Source organism: Hemicordylus capensis, chromosome 6, assembly GCF_027244095.1.
Source record: "Hemicordylus capensis ecotype Gifberg chromosome 6, rHemCap1.1.pri, whole genome shotgun sequence".
Classification (NCBI taxonomy): domain Eukaryota; kingdom Metazoa; phylum Chordata; class Lepidosauria; order Squamata; family Cordylidae; genus Hemicordylus; species Hemicordylus capensis.
The window spans coordinates 126,691,413-126,710,214 of NC_069662.1; the positions used below are offsets into that span (position 1 = coordinate 126,691,413).

General features: G+C 39.5%; 1 protein-coding gene across 18 annotated transcripts in view; it reads right to left on the bottom strand.

The window, feature by feature from the left end:
- The window catches only part of PHF14 (PHD finger protein 14), a 209,759-nt gene that overhangs the window by 62,422 nt on the left and 128,535 nt on the right, over positions 1–18,802 (bottom strand). For 14 of the 18 annotated variants that reach the window (XR_008309564.1, XM_053259907.1, XM_053259903.1 and 11 more), the window contains one exon: positions 14,956–14,988. The exons of 3 other annotated variants lie outside the window; for them this stretch is intronic. Coding sequence is in view for 14 of the 15 variants with exons in the window: in XM_053259907.1 (XP_053115882.1) it covers positions 14,956–14,988 (33 nt within the window). In the remaining variant the exon portion in view is untranslated. Of the gene's footprint in view, positions 1–9,860; positions 9,981–14,955; positions 14,989–18,802 lie in introns of those variants that run through there. One more of the 18 variants, XM_053259915.1, reaches the window with a different exon arrangement.

Genomic DNA, 18,802 nt, shown 5'->3' on the forward strand with positions numbered 1-18,802 from the left:
TTCTGTCATACACCATTACAAAACTCTTCCTATCGAAATAAGAAAGCGTTGTTCAATTTTGATTTTCTTATATTAAGAAATATGGAACAACAACAAAAGCATGCTTCTAATTACTGCTACTCAATTTCACTAGACAGAGGGCAGCTTCTGCTGTTGCAAGAAGTGCCAAAGAGTGGATGCACAAATGCCTTGTGTTTATACTGGCTAACATGCCATGCAGGAGCCTGCTGATCTAGAAGCAGGGTGCCCATGATGCCTCCATCCATCTCCCATTAAGAATCAGCGTTTCAGTGCTGATGCTCTTTTAAGTAACCGTGCAGCCTCTCCAACAGCATGCAAGCAGGTTTGAGATGCATGGAGGCAGCGTGGGCACTACGCTGTTAGATCAGCAGGGCCCTCACCCCTGTGATGAAATGGTACAGGACTACTTTTATGCAAATAGTCTTAGAACTCTTGGGAGCTGTCAATCATAAGAGGCAGTTAGAAAGTGACAGAAGTTGGAAGGGAAGTTCTGTTAGAGTAGGGATTTGGGTCTGGGTAGGAACAGTTTCAAAAAGGAGTTGTTCTGAGACTCGAAGGATAAGACAGTCTAAAAATAAAGTACAGCTTTGGGAAGGAACTGGGTGAAAAGCCTTATACAGGAGGACCTCGTTATCCACAGATTCATCATCCGCGGATCATGTATCCGCAGTCGGGTAAAAGACGCCCAACCTCGGCATACGCCGGGGCGGGGGGGGATGACCCACATTGACCTCACATATTTGTGGGTCAGAGGTGGCCAGAAATGACTGTGGAGGACATTTCTGGCCACCATTTTGTTTCTTGGAGCCATAAAATGGCTCCCATTTTAAAAATAAAAACAAAAAATGGCAAATTTTGGCTGATTTTTGGGCATTCTGGGGGCACAGCATGATGGGGGGGGAGACACCAAAGTGTGGTAAGGAGCTTCCCTCATGTCCCCCTTCCATAATTTGGCTGAAAATCCACATTTTTTTTCTCATTTTCCCGCGACTGCAAACCTAATCCCCAATTCCCCATTAACTTGATGCCTCAGTATTCACGGTTTCCATATCTGCGGTACAACCATGAAACGGAACCCCAGCGAATATCGAGGTCCTCCTGTATATTGTGTGTAAAGTAACTAAGTGCTGTGAGAAGTTCAAATCATCAATTATGTAACCAAGCAAGATTTCAGTCCTACTAATCAGTCAAACAAACTTCAGATAATGTCTTTAAATAAATATTCTTCTTGTTTTGTTTTAAAATACATCTGAGAGCGATTTCTAACAAACCCTCCTCACATATGCAAAGCCATGTTATCAGGGTAAAGAAACTAACAGAGTTACAGAGGCTTCATTGTATAATTGGTGGCAGTAGAAATATAAGTACACTTATATATCTAAGGTGAAAAACAACTGAAAATTAACTTTACACACATCCCTGACTCAGACTAAATCCACACCCTGCGGGATGTAAGCCACTGTTTCTAATTTGACAGCAGTGTCCAAAGAAGAACTTACATATGGAGGCATTGTATTCTGTTTACATTTTCCTGAATACATTCCATTGTCACAATGCAAAGAATATGAGCCTCAATATCCACTAGTTGTGCTAGTACTCAAAACATCTGCTTTCTTGCTGTAGCTCAAGTCAATTTTCCACCTTGATCCTCAAACAAATTTACTCGAAAGTACCAGGAATTTCAAAGAGACCTGGAATATATGTTTAGGTGCACAGCTTACAGTGCAATCTTATGCATGTTTACACAGAAGTAAGTCCTTCTGAATGTGGCTCACAACCTAGTAAACGTGTTTAGGACTGCAGACCTAGTGTGACTTTAGTCTAGGTAGAAAGTACATCATTTATAAAATCTAAGAGTTGAATACAAACTCTTAGAAAGTGGACCAATTATTTTAATTGTTCTCTCATTGCCAAACATCAACCTATATCCCTTTTAAAAAGAAATCTGTAGAATATGCATTTATTTACTACATTTACATCCAGCTCTTCCTCCTCGGAGCTCAGAACGGTGTGCATGGTTATGTTTATCTTCACAACCACTCTGTGGGGTAGGTTACGCTGAGAGATAAGTGACTGGCTCAGAGTCACACAGTGAGTTTCATGGCTGGATGGGAGACTTGAACTCATGTCTTCTTTGTCCTAGTCCAACATTCTAACTACTACACCACACTTGATTAAATCTTCTACAAAACAGGACTTAGAATGGTTGCACTGCTGAAGTTGGTCAAATATTAAAGTAATTTTTACTTCAATATTTTCATTTTATAAAAATATTTACTTCAATTTTTATTTTCAATCCCTTCCCTAATTATTCCTAGCATGGAATTAACCTTTTTCACAGCTGCCATGCACTGAATCAACACTTTCAATGAGCTGTCCACCACGACCCCAAGATCTCTCTACTGGTCAATCACCAACAGCTCAGATCCCATCAGCGTATAGTGAAGCTGGGGTGTTGTTTTTTGTACCAATACGCATCACTTTACACTTGCTTACATCGAACTGTATTTGCCATTTTGTCGCCCACTCACCCAGTTCAGAGAGATCCTTTTGCAGCTCCTCACAATCTGCTATGGATTTCACTACCCTAAATTGTTTAGTGTCATCTGCAAATTTTGCCACTTCGCTGCTTACCCCAGCTTCTAGATCATTTATGAACAAGTTGAAAGAGCACTGGTCTCAGTACTGATCCCTGGGGGGACCCCACTTCCTACATGCCTCCATTGTGAAAATTGTCAATTTATTCCTGCCCTCCGTTTCCTGTCCTTCAACCAGTTACCTAGCCCTGCTAAATGAGCAAAGAGACACCTTTTAAAGTGGTGATACGCATATTTAGCCGGGGGAGAGCAACTGGCCCTATCCAACCCCAGCACAGCATCCCTCCAATGGCTGTTGCCGGTGTCTACCCTATGTTTCTTTTTAGTCTGTGAGCCCTTTGTGGTAGGGGGCCATCTTGTTTATTTCTGTATTATTTATTTTTCTATGTAAACCGCTTTGAGAATTTTGTTGAAGAGCAGTATATAAATATTCATAGTAAGTAACTGCTCTAAGGCACAGTCATTTAGCACATCTAGAAATTTGGCCTCGCTCTCATTACCTGAATGTGAATTTACCTGGTGTATGTGTGGGTAGTTGAAGTCACCCATTATAAATTATGCATGGAGTGGAGAGGGTGGACAGAGAAATTTTTCTCCCTCTCTCACAACACTAGAACCAGGGGTCACCCCATGAAACTGAAGATTGAGAAATTTAGGGCCAACAAGTGGAAGCACTTTTTTCAGAAATTAATCCATGGAATTCATGGAATCACAGTGCATAATTAATCCATGGAATTTTTTGCCATAGGATGTGGTGATGACCACCAGCTTGGATGGCTTTAAAAGGGGCTTAGACAAATTAAGGGAAGACAGATCTATCAATGGCTACTAGTCTGATGACTGTGGGCACGATGCCTCTCAATACCAGCTGCAGGGGTACAACAGCAGGAGGGAAGGCATGCACATAACTCTTGCATCTGTGGGCTTCCCAGAGGCATCTGGTGGGCCACTGTGTGAAACAGGGTGCTGGACTAGAAAGGCCTCTTTGAGCCTGATCCAGCAGGGTTGATCTTATATTCTTATGTACTATGTCCCTGCCTCTCTTGAATTCTGATTGGCTGTGAATGACCGGTAACTATTGCTTCACTATGTTGCTAGGCACAACAAATGACCAGATTCCCACAAGGCTCTATGTAAAGCATGGCACATGTACAGGTGGTGCCACGCTAGAGAGAATGTCCAATGTAACAGAGTTGGATCTACCTCCAACTAAACATGTTCAGAATCGTGCTGTAAGGCTGCAAGTCTAAGCATGCACATTTGGGAGTAAGTCCCATTGAACTATTTGTTCCCAAACATGCTAACACTTAGATAACTGAGAACCGGATTTCAGTTTATACATTTCAGCCACTGCTGGTAATTCTGAAATCTGTCACTTAGCTTAAATTTGTACATCCTGACTCATTTAAAACTTCAGTTCAGCCTCATATTATCTCCTTTTCCACATCCAACTTTTACCCGATTCTATGGTTGTCACATTTAATTGTGATATTGAGAACAAGTGTTTGGAGTAAATCCTCTCTTTGTGTGAAGGTCCTGCAGAACATGTTCAATCCTCACACCCTTTGTTCGAAGCTTATTTAGAAATAGGTTTGCCCTATAAGGTTGGAAAGTATCAGGTATCCGACAGACAAAGCAGCCCTGCTATAAAATTGATTTAATGCAAGCTCGTTGACGGTTCCAATGTCATTTAGTTGTAAACTGCTAATACAGATCCTATTATTAATACACTGGAAGCCTAACACAAAGAATATTTTATTACATCTAAGTCAGCAGCATTAAAATTGGGCCTGTTTATTAAAAAGGAATGAACAGCCCAGCTACCACAGTTTAAGGGGCAAAATTAATCAGCAACCTTTTGCTGAGCTCACACTAACTGAAAGGTCAAAAACAGTGCCGCTTCACAAGCCGGGAAATTCTTCAGTCTTCATAAGTTAAAGGCACTGAATATTATGCACAGGGTTATTCTGCTAAAGTCACTGGAAATGCTTTAAGATGGGCTCCCCCGACAGTTGCCTTCTATACAACATAGGGCTATATCTATCAAATTAAACTGTGTACTCAGTTCTTCCTCCTTGTTTTTGACTACTCCCCAGTACCCATTACCACAACCTCCAATACATTTCTTTTGCACTCCATTGTTCAAAAACATATTTGTATTCCAGTCAAAAATGAGAAATGGCCTTTCCATAAATATTTCTGTGATAATGGCCCAATCCTATGAGCTGCTGTGCTTAGGCATTTGAGGGTCCATCCCCCAGTATAATGGAATACATGATTCTAGAACAGAGCATGCCATTCTGTTTTCAAAGTAGGGCATTTTGTCCCTCTGTTGAGCATATTATGGATCCTTTTGACTCACAGGAGACACACCACTAGCCTGACATTTGCACATAGAGCAAAAACTTACTCGCTGAAGAGAGAGACAGGAATGCCTTTTTATCTTTGCTAGAGTTCAAGAAGGTTCCACACTGTGGCCTATACATAAAGCTAACAAAGAAGAAGTGGTCGTACATCTAACAATTACTAACTTATGACATTTTTATTTTACCCACATCCCACCATTCCTTACTCTTCTATCACTGATGGTATCAACTTTGCTCTGTAACCATTTTCTGATTTTAACTTGGTGTGTTTCTGTAAGCATTCAATTTTTGCATAAGGTGATTTTCCTAAGACTGCATACTCAGATGTTCTCTTATTTTTCAAAACTCAGACCCAAACATTTATGCATATATCCTGTTCTTGTTTGCAGTGACCCTGCAACATTTTCTATTACATGAGTGTACTTCTCTGCTATTTAACAACACTGGCCAACATCCTGTTCCAGGGGAACATGCCTGCGCTGTAGAAGGCTTCCCAATTACCACAGTGCAGGCACTCATGTGGGGTCGGGGGAGAAAATTTCACCGATCTCTTCTTCCCCCCCAAGTGTCATGTGTGTCACAAAAATATGTCCCTGTGGTTTGCAATGTCTCTCAGAGACATATTTTTGGGATGCAAAGGGTGATTCGGGGGGGGGGGCAGATCAGCAAAATCCACAGACACACAGACGCCTGATGTTGCGCAAAGTGCTCCACAGTGCAGGCACATGCTTAGTTAGGAAGTCAGGAACTGTTCTTTAGCCTCCACACCAAATATAAGAGAGGAGAGCTGGTCTTGTGGTAGCAAGCATGACTTGTCCCCTAAGCTAAGCAGGGTCTGCCCTGACTGCATATGAATGGGAGTCTAAAAGTGTGAGCACTGGAAGATATTCCCCTCAGGGGATGGAGCCGCTCTGGGGAAGAACAGAAGGTTTCAAGTTCCCTCTCTGGCATCTCCAAGATAGGGCTGAGAGAGATTCCTGCCTGCAGCCTTGGAGAAGCTGCTGCCAGCCTGTGTAGACAATACTGAGCCAGATAGACCAATAGTCTGTCTCAGTATACGGCAGCTTCCTATGCTCCTATAAACCACTTTCCTATACTTTGAAGGCTCTATACTTTTTCTATTTGCCTTTTTAACCTATTGCAATTATGACCTTCCCTGCTCTTATCACCAGTAACTCAGCTTGTTTGCTGCATGAAACATATTTAATGCTTCTAAAGCAGTAAAGCTGAATTCTCTTCAGAGGTGTTGCATTACTTCAATTATTTTCTGCTACATTTCATGTTATTTTTAGGCCTTTCCCAGCATGTAACGATAAGACTGAACATTTACGATGGTTACGGTGTACAATGACAATAATAAACTTAAAACAACAACAACCTGGGCAGCCCATACTCAGAGAAAACTCTAATATTTACAACTTATTTTAAAGTTTTGAGGCTGAGAGGGACTATCCCAAATTAGTCAAAAGCAATTGACTGTGGTTTTGCTCTAGTTACACTAAAATAGTTTACATATATTCAGCAAAATTAACTCATGTTCTCTTTTATTATATTCAGTTTACAAACATCTTATTGCTGATGCTCTTGATGCTTCAATCTGCTACTCAAGCTACTTTTTTGTAAGAAGCTGCTAAGCTAGAAACTTTTGGTTGCTAAGAATTACAAGGCTTCCCCACCTAATGCAGTTTTGATACTATTTGGTGCATATAAACTTTTCAAGGCAAAGATGCAAATATGCAAGACTCTCCAAACATACCCAAAGGAGTTTTCAAACCACTGAACCACATAATCACTTTCATCCTTTACCAAAGATATTTTAGTGAAAAGCTAGAGATAAACTTAATTGCTGCCAGAATTTAACAATGCAATGTACGTCTTCAGGATTTAGAGAAGATATTTTTAAAGCCAGTTACAAAAATCACAAAATATTTGTGCAATCTCTTGGGAAAGTTAATTATAACACACTTAAAACTACATTCACATGTTAACTCTTTGTAGAACCAAGTCTTCAAAACGAAGAAACTTTTAGAGAGGAGAAAAAGTCATAACATTCAAGTAATTAGGACTCTCTTTCCTTCTACTTGCTGATAGTACAAACCAGAAATCTGCAGCTGTCTTTTACAAGGGAGATATTAAATGGGGTTCAACCTTATTTTTCATTTTTAAATGCAACTCTCAAACTTCAGTACTACTAACATGGCTGTGGAAAGTCAAATCATAGGCAGATAAACCAATGACATTACACTTGATCTTAGCCAAAAGGCTGAGAAGCGATAAACCAATGACATTTTCAAAGCTATATTTAAAAGCTTTTACATAAAAAGCAGTTTATTGCCCCTCCCCCTTGCACTCAATGAGATGGACATTTTAAATGTGCATTTGTAAATGGCAGACTATTAAGCACTAAGAATTTTATATTTAATTTTAAAATAAAATAATTTTAAGATAAAAAATTAAGAGTCTAAAATCAACAATGGCATCAGTTTCATGAATTGACATATATGGCCTGTTTCACAAAGGGGTAATAAATAATAATAATAATAATAATAATAATAATAATAATAATAATAATAAGCAGCATTTTCATAGTGTTTTCAAATGGTTCAAGATGCCTCACATGCATTATGCACCAGGAGCCCCTGGTGGCGCAGTGGTAAAACTGCCGCCCTGTAACCAGAAGGTAACAAGTTCGATCCTGACCAGGGGCTCAAGGTTGACTCAGCCTTCCATCCTTCCGAGGTCGGTAAAATGAGTACCCAGAATGTTGGGGGCAATATGCTAAATCATTGTAAACCACTTAGAGAGCTCCGGCTATAGAGCGGTATATAAATGTAAGTGCTATTGCTATTGCTATTATCTTGTTTCAATCCTTTAAAAAAACTCACTATAGTAATTATTACTATCTTCATATTGCAGCTGAGGATGCCAGTGCTTAAGGCCACCTAGAACAGAGGTGGCCAGTCTGAGCACACCAGCACAATTTATTGCAGCTTGTAGTCCAACAATAGCTAGAAAGCCTCAGATTGGCCACCCCTACCCTAGTGAGTTCATGGCAAAGTGGAGATTCGAACCGAGGAAGTTCTGATTTGCAGCTCAGTCTGTGAGCCACTATACTACAACCAGTTCTCTGATATCTCTCAATTCACACAGCTGTGCTGTTCCACCATACAATGACACAGTCTACAGAAAGAGACTAACATGCATTAGGACACCTAGTCTTGCAAAGGAAAATAAAAATGAAAGGCCTTGCCATTTTCTTGGCAACCACAAGTCCAAAAGGAACCCTTTCCCAAAGCAAGCCATGCCATCACACTGTGTGTCAAGAAAAAGCTATTCTGTGAAATAACTAAATAAATGTGATACAGTCCACAACATTTTGGAATATGGCAACCAAGAGGCAACATATTTTCTATATACAAGAGATCTTTCTATTTTTCTAACAGTTCAGAACATATATCTACACATTAACATATTTCTATATCACCAAGCTTCTTGAAGTGTATTTAAACATACACCTTTTATTTGGCTATATAACCCATTTTTATTTATTTTATTTATTATATTTGTAGACCGCCACAAACTTCTGTTTCTGGGCAGATTACAACAACATGACATTTACACCTGGACAAATAAAGCAAGGCTCATCCATTTTTATTGTCAATACTGGAGTCTCTTGATACTTCTTGCATCTATCCCCTGGATAATCCAGAAAAACAACTGGTGGTGAAACAAGTATACACACTAGGGATGTGCATGAAACAGATTTTGCATTTCATTTCGAGTTTGAAATGAAACATTAAATGCTCAAAATGTAAACAGTGGCCAAGACAGCTGTTTCAATGAAACTTTAAACATTTCATGTGTTTCAGCCATAGGGAACAATGGGAAACTCAAAACACTTCATTGTTCCCCGTGGGTAGCTCCTAGATACATCAAAGTGGGCTGTGTTATAGGGAATGATGAGTGCTACCTACCTTCAAACCACAAGAGAAATGGGCAAGTGGGCAATTTTAAAATTATTTTTTATCTTTCCCCATAGGAACCTATGGGGTTTGTGGGAAAAGGTTAAAAAATTGTCAAAAATTGCCTGCTTGCCCATTTTGGGGGGGGGGGGGGTTGGATAGTAGGTAGTACCCATCATGCCCTCCCAAACAACCCATTTTGGTGTTCCTAGGAGCTACCCACAGGGAACAATGGAGTGTTTTGAGTTCCCCATTGTTCCCTATGGCCAAAACAAACTGAGCTCACAGAGGGCACACAAGTTTTGCACTGCAATTTGCAATGCATTTTGTGACTCTGCCTTGCAAAACACTGCTGATAAGAAGCACACAATAAAAGCAAACCTGTCCCTCCTGACACATAACACACAGTTTTTCCGAACAGTCCAAAAAAGACTAAAAAAGAATCACTGACCCAGAATCCAGTCCACTGTCAGCCATAGTGTCTGAATTGCAGTAACATCATTGGCACAAGTTGCTCTCTCACAGTCAATCTCCTTACTTCAGCATTACAACACGGTGCCACAGCAGCACCTTTAGCAGCCAGCAAGCATAGCCATATGCTCAACTAGAGTAACGCCTTCAGCCACATTTTGACTGAGTACACTTTGCAATGCAGATTGCAGAGCAGACCAGAGCAATGAGTGAAGCACAAGTTAGTGTCAAGGCCAGAAATGGAACTCATCTTACAGTAATCACTAAGAAAATATTACACACACATACATACATAGTGCGCTGAGCTGCCACTGTCCATTTCTCACCACATCACTATCTCACAAATAAAACAAATCAGAATTCAAGGAAGACAGGCAAGCAAGCACCCAAGTTCTGCCTTTGTTAATCTGAGACCCAGCAAAACCAGATAGTTAATACAGCAGCAATAGCACAGCATATTACACATTGAGCTGAGAAAATAAAATCACAAAATGAAACTTTCCTTGACTCCTTTCTTCCTCCACTCTTGATGTATCCTCTTCAAGGGCACACGAAGGGATAAACTGTAATGACACAGTAGGGAAAGATCCCCCTTGCGTAAGACCATTGTATCACAAGGAGGGAGGGTTTAGTGTCTGTGTTAGGATCTCGGCCATGAAATGTAGTGTAATGAATGTGCCAGTCCCTGTGTAGAAGGCATAGGACAGCCATCTTGCTTGAGAGTTAGTGGCTTGTGTAAAGCATCTTATTTATTTATGTGTTGTTCCTCTGTGTAAACTGCCCTGAACCATTTTTGGAAGGGCTGTATAGAAATCAATCAATCAATCAATTAATTAATTTCTGGCTTAAGTTTTATTTTACTCCTGTAGGACTGCCATCCTTAATACTGATGGATAATTTCCAGTCTGCTTGGCAGAGGAGTATAGAGAATAGGTTTTTTCCTATTCTAAACTGGAATAGGTTTCCAGACAAATACAAAGTGCTAGTTATAACTTATAAAGCCCTAAATGGCTTAGGCCCTGGGTATTTAAGAGAGCATCTTCCTCACTACGAGCCCCACCACCCATTGAGGTAATCTGAGATGGTCCATCTCCAGTTACCACCAACTCGTTTGGTGGCTACACAGAAATGGACCTACTTGGTCACTTCCCCAAGACTATGGAATGTGCTCCCTACTGAGATACAATCCTTCCCATCTCTGGCAATTTTCAAAAACCATCTGAAAACCCACCTTTTCGCCCAAGCTTTCTCAGCTTCCTAAATTTTTTAGTTTTAATCTCTGGTTTACTTTTAAATTGTTAAATTGTTTTAAGTTTTTTTGTATATGTTTTTAACTTGTTTTATGCTATTGTTAACTGCCCAGAGATGAAAGTTTGGGGTGGTGTACAAATTTGATAAAATAAATCAATAAATTGTCTTTCTGCTGATTTTCTACTTTCCTTGGGTCAAAGGAAATCATTCAACTACATATAAAGGACACTGAACAACAGAATTATATAAGTCTGCTGCCTAGCTCCTATAAGATAGTGAGGGAATCCTCTGTAATTGCACGAGCACCGAATCATTCATCTCTGATATACTCCAAATATCGCTGGACATTTTCTAGGGCTTGTTTCAGTGCCCTCCCTTAGGCATTACTGGAAGGTAGATTTCACTGTATACCTGTTTCACAGTGACAATGCCCATGTGGCACTGGTGAGACTGAAACAATAACTCATGTTCTTTTGTGTTGTTGTTTCTATTGAGATTTGATAATGGATTGGATTTCATTATTAGTGAAATTCCCAGGACATTTGGATGATTTTAGGTTTCTTTTAGAGATTCCTATGTCACCTATAAAGTAGCTAAAATTTGCTTTTTAGCATCATGGGCATGTCATATGCTTGTCTAGTCAATATGAGTAACAATTATATAATCAAAAATGGTAAGTGATGTATGTATGATTTGTATAAATGCTTTTGTTGTTTTGTCTTGTTGGTCAGTGACCGTAATAAAGATTTATTTGACTAGGGGATCTCTCTGCCTCCAGGGCCCTTTGAATAAATTTTGAAATTTCCTTCTTTTTTGTTCCCCCTCCCCTTCCAGAGCCAATGGGGGCACAGTTACCCATGACAACACTTGATTTGTATGATAACAAGCCAACCAAAAAGCAAGGAGAGCTCAAGCCAATTGGAAGCTCGTGCCACAAAACCAATCAGCAAGGGGAAAACAGCCTACCACAATGGTGGACAAAACTTGAAATGTTTTGAGCTCGAAACAGGGTCATTTTATTTCAAGTTCAAAACAGGCAGTTTATTTTAAGAGTGTTTTTTTTCAAACTCAAAACACTCGAAAAAGCCTGTTTCGAGCTCGAAACATTTTGCACATCCCTAATACTCACAGCAGAAGCAACCTGATAATCCTGGAACAATGGGATCCAAACTGTGTAGTTCTGAATGTAAACAGGACAGCAGTTTGGATGCAAGGGACCAATACAAACCTAGTTTTGATCTGCAACAATCTCTTTCCTGACATGCCTTACAAAAATGACCATACCTGCAAAATGGCATTAAAAAAAAAAGAGAAATTAAATATTTTCTCCATAAAAGAAACATTGTGACCACAAAGGATGAGGAACCAGCTATGTGGTACACCTTCTAAACACTCAACTGCTCATTTTTAAATGGCTATAAGATCCCTCTACTTTCAACATCAATTTGTCACTTCCAGATTTATTTATTTATTGATTTGATTTCTATACTGCCCTTCCAAAAATGGCTCAGATATCTTGTCACAAGTTCCAGTTTCATTCCTTCTGCTGGGATTATTAGCACAAGATATATTGCTGTTCTAATTCCTCTCTCCTTTCAAATGATCCCTTGCTGATGATGTCCAGACTTTCTCTTCTCACTCAGTCATTATGTTTCTGCTTCAGATACTAAACACAAGGAAGTGAACCATCATCATCAGAGCATGACTAATGTCTTTAAAGGGTGGGGTGGGGGTGGGGAATCAGCCAGAATTTCAGTATTTCAGTATCGATCCCGAGGAGAAGAGAGCTGGTCTTGTGGTAGCAAGCATGACTTGTCCCCATAGCTAAGCAGGGTCTGCCCTGGTTGCATCTGAATGGGAGACTTGATGTGTGAGCACTGCAAGATATTCCCCTCAGGGGATGAAGCTGCTCTGGGAAGAACAGAAGGTTTCAAGTTCCCTCCCTGGCTTTTCCAAGACAGGGCTGAAAGAGATTCCTACCTGTAACCTTGGAGAAGCCACTGCCAGTCTGTGAAGACAATACTGAGCTAGATAGACCAATGGTCTGACTCAGTATATGGCAGTTTCCTACGTTCCTATGTTCCTAGTATTGATACATTTAAAAATACATGGCTGCAAATGCTATAGGGTGGGGATCATGTAAATTAAGTATGTAGAACATTTTAATATACAATTTTCCAGAGCATGAAAAATAATTGTTCACAAACTAAAATGATCTAAATGTTGGAAACGCTTCAAATGAAGCATCTCACATACTTTACTCTTACTAGTTTTTGCCCAAACACTCTACCTCTATAAACCTCTATCTACATTTGAAAACATTGTTAACTTTGTATACATTTTTGAAAGTTCACATTTTGTACCAATTAACAGCTTATGAGGCAGCTTCTAAACAAAAGAACCATATCTATTTTTCCAATAGTCTTATTCTATTAAAAGTCAATATGTACTCTTGCAATTAAGTAAATAATAACCAAACTTTGCAATCACAGACTCTTAATAGAAAGTAGTAATGCTGAACCACTATTGGTTGGCAAATTTCTTTATCATTCTATTACCAGCATGGGACCTTAATTATTAGTATACTAATTTAAAAGCATGTAGTCTAAAGAATCTCCCAAGCTAGTCAATTAGATTAAAGGAGTGCATCTGAATGCATTTTCTGGTTTATCTATTAAACTTGGTGAATTAATGGCTATTTTAATTGTTGTTAGCCGCCCAGAGATGTAAGGTTGGGCGGGGCATAAATTTGATAAATAAAATAAAATAAAATAAAATAAAATATGCAGGTGTTGCAAACATGAGAGAACCAGCTTCTATAACTAAAGAAACATGATGAGGAGGACTACTGACCACATATCTTATGAAGCAACCCAAGAAGGAAAGCCATATTGTCAACAACAATTTCTGTCAGAAAGACACACACGTCCTATGGCAAGTACCAAGGTTGAAGACTTATATGAAGAGACTGGAACCAGCAAGTCTAGACCACTGAGTCTAGTTTTAAATATGTTAGTAAGAGGCAAAATAAAAAATAAATAAAAAATTACACGCTTAAACACAAGTCCATTTGAGATATGTGAACTACATGTAGAATCCCCCATGGGCACATTTGTGAATGTGTCAGCTGGGCACCAGCGACAGAGGTTCATATGCCACACCACAATAATTAATGATTGTAGATTGTAAAAATGTCCTAAGAGTACAGGTGCTGTACCTGAATGACTACAAAGGATTCTCCATTTGTCAAAAAGAGTCTCCCCTGACGTGAAGATGTATTTGGTTATCCATTTGTCAATGGAAAAGGAGAAGAGACAGCTTTGCTTCCACCACCCCCACCCTCCGCCCACACCCCAGGAGATACTAGTATGCGGAAAAGCTGCCAGGAGCTTGGACTGAGTCATTGTTATGAAATAATTTTAAATTGGTTTCGCTTTGTCATGGTAAATTCTCCAATAAGAGAGCCCATTTCTGGTGGCCCTTGAAAAACCCAGTGATGCTATATGGTAGCTATTGAGAACCTCCAGCTTTTCTTAAACATGGTCCTTCCTTTCTGGTTAGGGATTGCCACCATAGTAAGAGCCCTTGGGATGTTTTAAATGTGTTAATAAGAGGCAAAAATAAAAAAAATACACATAACAATTTGTTATGGGGTAGCTAATAAAGTTTATTAATAAAATAAAAATAATAATAATATTTTATTATTAATAAAAATAATAATACCAGATCATTCATGAATCTCAAGGAAGGCCTACCTAAATGGCCTATGGGTCACTTTGTGAGGACCAACAGGATCCTATGGCCAGAAAGGTTTTAAGCCACAAATCTGAAGTGGCCTAAATGTAGCAGTCATGAACCTGTGGTAACCTCTGCCTTGGGTTAGTTCCCTCTTATTTTATTCCCTGGGATTTAGGCTGATGGGGGTAAGGATTGATCTCACACAAGTTCCCACCTTTCTACTGCGATATGTAGCTATCTGTGCTGATAATAAAAGTGCAGTTTGTTCTAATCCACTTCAATGCAATTGTCTCTTGGCTCCACACTCTGCTGCATGCGCAATGGATTTGTGCTCTTACACAGCGCACAGACACACACACACACTCTCTCTCTCTCTCTCTCTCTCTCTACCATAATGCAAACTTATGCTTAGACTAATGTCCATTAGCATTGTTTTAGAACTGTGTAGGTATTCATGCTGAAGTCAATGTATACTGTATCTCTTTGCCAACAATCACTATCAATGATATTGCATAATAGATATCTAATTTTACATGTTTTAACAGTTACCTGATACTTGTTTTTCATTCCATCCACTTCACCCTATATTTAACACATAAGGTATTTTGCAGTTAGTAGAAATGAAAAGCACAGGGCAAGATCCAGTTAAGCACTTTTAAGCTGCATTGATTTCAGTGGGAGATTGTTAAACACGCACTTCGTTAACTCTGAGCAAAACATCCAAGATCCTAAAATTGTAACGCACTATTTGACGGAATAATAGGAAGAGAATGAATGCGCCATCCTAATATACCATAACAACCTTTACTATTTTGTCATGAAAGAACATGACAAATGATCATGAATGTCAGTTGTCAGCCGACATGATGAGAAAGTAGCCACCACCGGAGAGAAAGTTTTTTATTTTTGGAAAAGGAAAGGAAAAAACCTAGGGAAGAACTAAAACAAATAGTTATATGCTGCTGAAGGCAAGTAGATGCTGAGTCAGAGTGTCTAGAGGCAACAACAGATCTCTACTGGTCAGGTATGTGGAATATGGCAAGGAGTAAACAAAAGCTCTTCATTGCTTGGGAGAGAAGCCAGTTTCCTTATTCTGGAGACCAATACAGTCCATGGGCTTGAATACCCATATACCCTCATTACCACAGTAATTAACGAATCAGTCCTGAACAGGAATGCAGAAGAGAAGAACAGGTTGGATATAGTACTACCTTTGTGCTACCTACACAGAAAGCCAATACTGCATGACTAAGCTGGCCATATCTATTCTGTATGCAGAAAAGGTTGTCCTCTCAAAAAGTTTTATCAGTTGAGTTTCTGATATTTGCAGAGTTCCTACCATCATGCATCGTTGCCTGCAAGGCAAAATAGGTTCCAATTAATCTCAAAGGATGAGTCAAGGATGTTCTTTATTCCCTTTGCTCTGGTGCTCCAGCCTTTGAGTGGTTGCTATTTGCCAGGATCTAGACATCTGTAGTATTAAGGTAAATGGGAAAGAATTTGGAATTCTTCTTTATGCAAATGCCCCATTTGTTATGCTGGCAATCCAAAATACTGATATATGCTGATTCTTTTCTTGGGTATCCCATTAATTGGAGCAAATTAAAAACACTAGGTTTTTGTGTAACTTGCTCATGCTGCGTTTTTGATCTCTCAGACAATCTTCTAGGATACCAAGTTCAAAGGCAGACATCTCATTGGATCAAATTGGTTTGGTTAAAAGAGTGTCAGCCCTGTTGACACATACTACTTTGTACAGCTCACATCATGTGTAGCTTTGTGTGCAACATGGTGGCTAGTCAGGATGCTGGAATCTGATCACACACCAATTCCAAAACATCTGTTTTTCATGGCCCAGCCCTACTGGGTGGCCACTTTAGTGGGAACAACAGCAATACATGAACAGTCCTGACAAATTTTTGCCTACTTCAACTGAAACAATTTTTCCATATAGAATGTATGGCAGTTATATTGACAGTATAATTTCACTACTGTTTGTTTATACAACTCAAGTCACCTTTCCACAAGGCACCAGAGGCAATATATAAAAACTAAAGATGTGCAAATCGATTTGGGTAAAAATCAATTTGTGCACAAATCTAGCTGATTTGGGTGATCTGGAGACAGAACAAATCACCCCTGTGGTCCATTGACTAGATTCAGGTCCAAATCGAATCATGCCAGATTCGATTCAAATTGATTTGAGATTCAGATTCCTTCTATTAATCGCCACAGATTCCCAGCTTTCATTTTTTTAAAAAGCTAAGCTCTAGCCCTTGTAGAAGTGGAGTTATGGAGCAAAATGTGTAGTCACTATTTTTCAAGTGTTAGGATTCTTTGGTGTATAACAACCTTTTCTCAGTGAATCCCTATCAGGATTTATTACACTCCTTTATTTCTTCTATTCATTTTGACTGTCTTTGGACAGTGCCAACAGTCAACTGCCATGTGCCAACTACATCCCCCTCCCATCTGCAAGGCAATGGGGTACTAATCAGTTTATGTTCTAGGATTTTTTTCAAGTTTAGACTCTTTGGTGTCTAATATCCTTTCCTCATAATGAATCCCTATGAGGATTCATTACACACCAAAGTGTCTAAACACCTCAAAAATTCCTAAAATATAAACTGAGTACTCAGTGGCTTGCAGGTTGGAGGGTGAGTTGGCACATGGGATGCCACTAATTCCCCACCCGAAAAGCAGTGGGGTCAAAATGAACAGAAGAAATGAAGGTGTGTAATGAAGGCATCAAAGAATCTAAACACTTAAAAATTCCTAAAAAATAAACTGAGTACCCCAGTGTGTGGGGGGTGGGGTGGGGGTGGGGGTGGGGTGTAGTTGACACATGACAGCTGACACTGTCCAATGACAGTCAAAATGAACAGAAGAAATGAAGGCGTATAATGAATCCTCATAGGGATTAATTATGAGGAAAAGTTATTAGACACCAAAGAATATAAACACTTCAATATTCCTAAAAAATAAACTGAGTATCCCACCACCTTACAGGTGTGAGTTTGGGTGTGTGTGGGTTTAGTTGGCACATGGCAGCTGACAGTGGGCACTGTCCAATGACAGTCAAAATGAACAGGAGAAATGAAGGTGTGCAATGAATCCTCATAGGGATTAATTATGAGGAAAAGCTATTAGACACCAAAGAATCTAAACACTTGACTGCACATTTGTTCCATAGCTCCACTTCTACAAGGGCTAGAGCTTAGGTTGTTGTTGTTTTTAATGAAAGCTGGGGATTCATGTTAGGGTTAGGATAGGGTGACTTCGAATCCCCATTATTTATTATAGCAGAAACATACAAAATCAGTAAGAACTAAAAAAATCATTAAAAATCAACCAAGTAGCCCCCCTGCCTTGAACTCATAGGGACCTACCCACCACCCAAAATTAGCGCCCCTAGGACCTTTATAAGTGGTCCAAATAGATCCAAACTGAATTGAATCAAGTCCAAATCGAATCTGGGGTGATTCGGGGGAACAGATTTGGACACAAAAGAGATCAGGGGTGATTTGATTTTGGCACAAATCGAATTGAAAAAACTGATTCATGCACATCCCTAATAAAAACTAGACAGTATCACAATAATAATAATGTACAGTGCATTATTATATCAGACATAACAACATAACCTTGGGGATCAAGGATATGGTTTCAGCATGGTATACTGAGTATTTCATCACCTGATGATTCTCAGTGATATACAGTACCTGGCTGGTAGGAGCCAACATGGACTGGGCAGGCCACAGAGCTGACTTTCTACCTTTAATGTGAGCGTGTTCAAGATAAAATCCCAAACCATAGTTGCCATTCTTCAAAAAATGTCCTAAGAACCTGATTGTGCACTTTAGCACCTACCCTGTAGCTAAGGAATCACTTCTCTGGGCACTGTCAGGGTTAATCAGAGCTTGGCCTGAAGGTGTCTCAACTCATTCCATCTCTGAAGCAGATTCGGCTTCACTAATAGCTTTAATGTTCTACTACCTCAGGATCCAGAAAGAGTAGGATAAAAGAGCTGACAACCAACTGTTAAAGAACCGTCACTTATTCAAAAACATTCCAGTATTAATATCCATCACTGGTTATTCTCTTCCAGACTTGGCCTCAGGGCTTACTCCATCTAAGCTAACTGAAAATTGTTTTTCTCCTGCAAGTTTTAAAAATTTGTGAATGACCTAAGGAAGACTTACTTAATTCAATTTTAAAATAATGGGCACAAGTTTAGACAATTGTATCCGGCTTTAATAGGCCACACAGGAGAGCCTACATTTCAAGCAATGAGAAGACTTATTTTCCAACTCTATATAAGTTGGAAATCTTTCTAGCAAAAATTATCATCTTTCTAGCAAAAAGAATACTTCATACTGCCCATGAATGGGCAGTC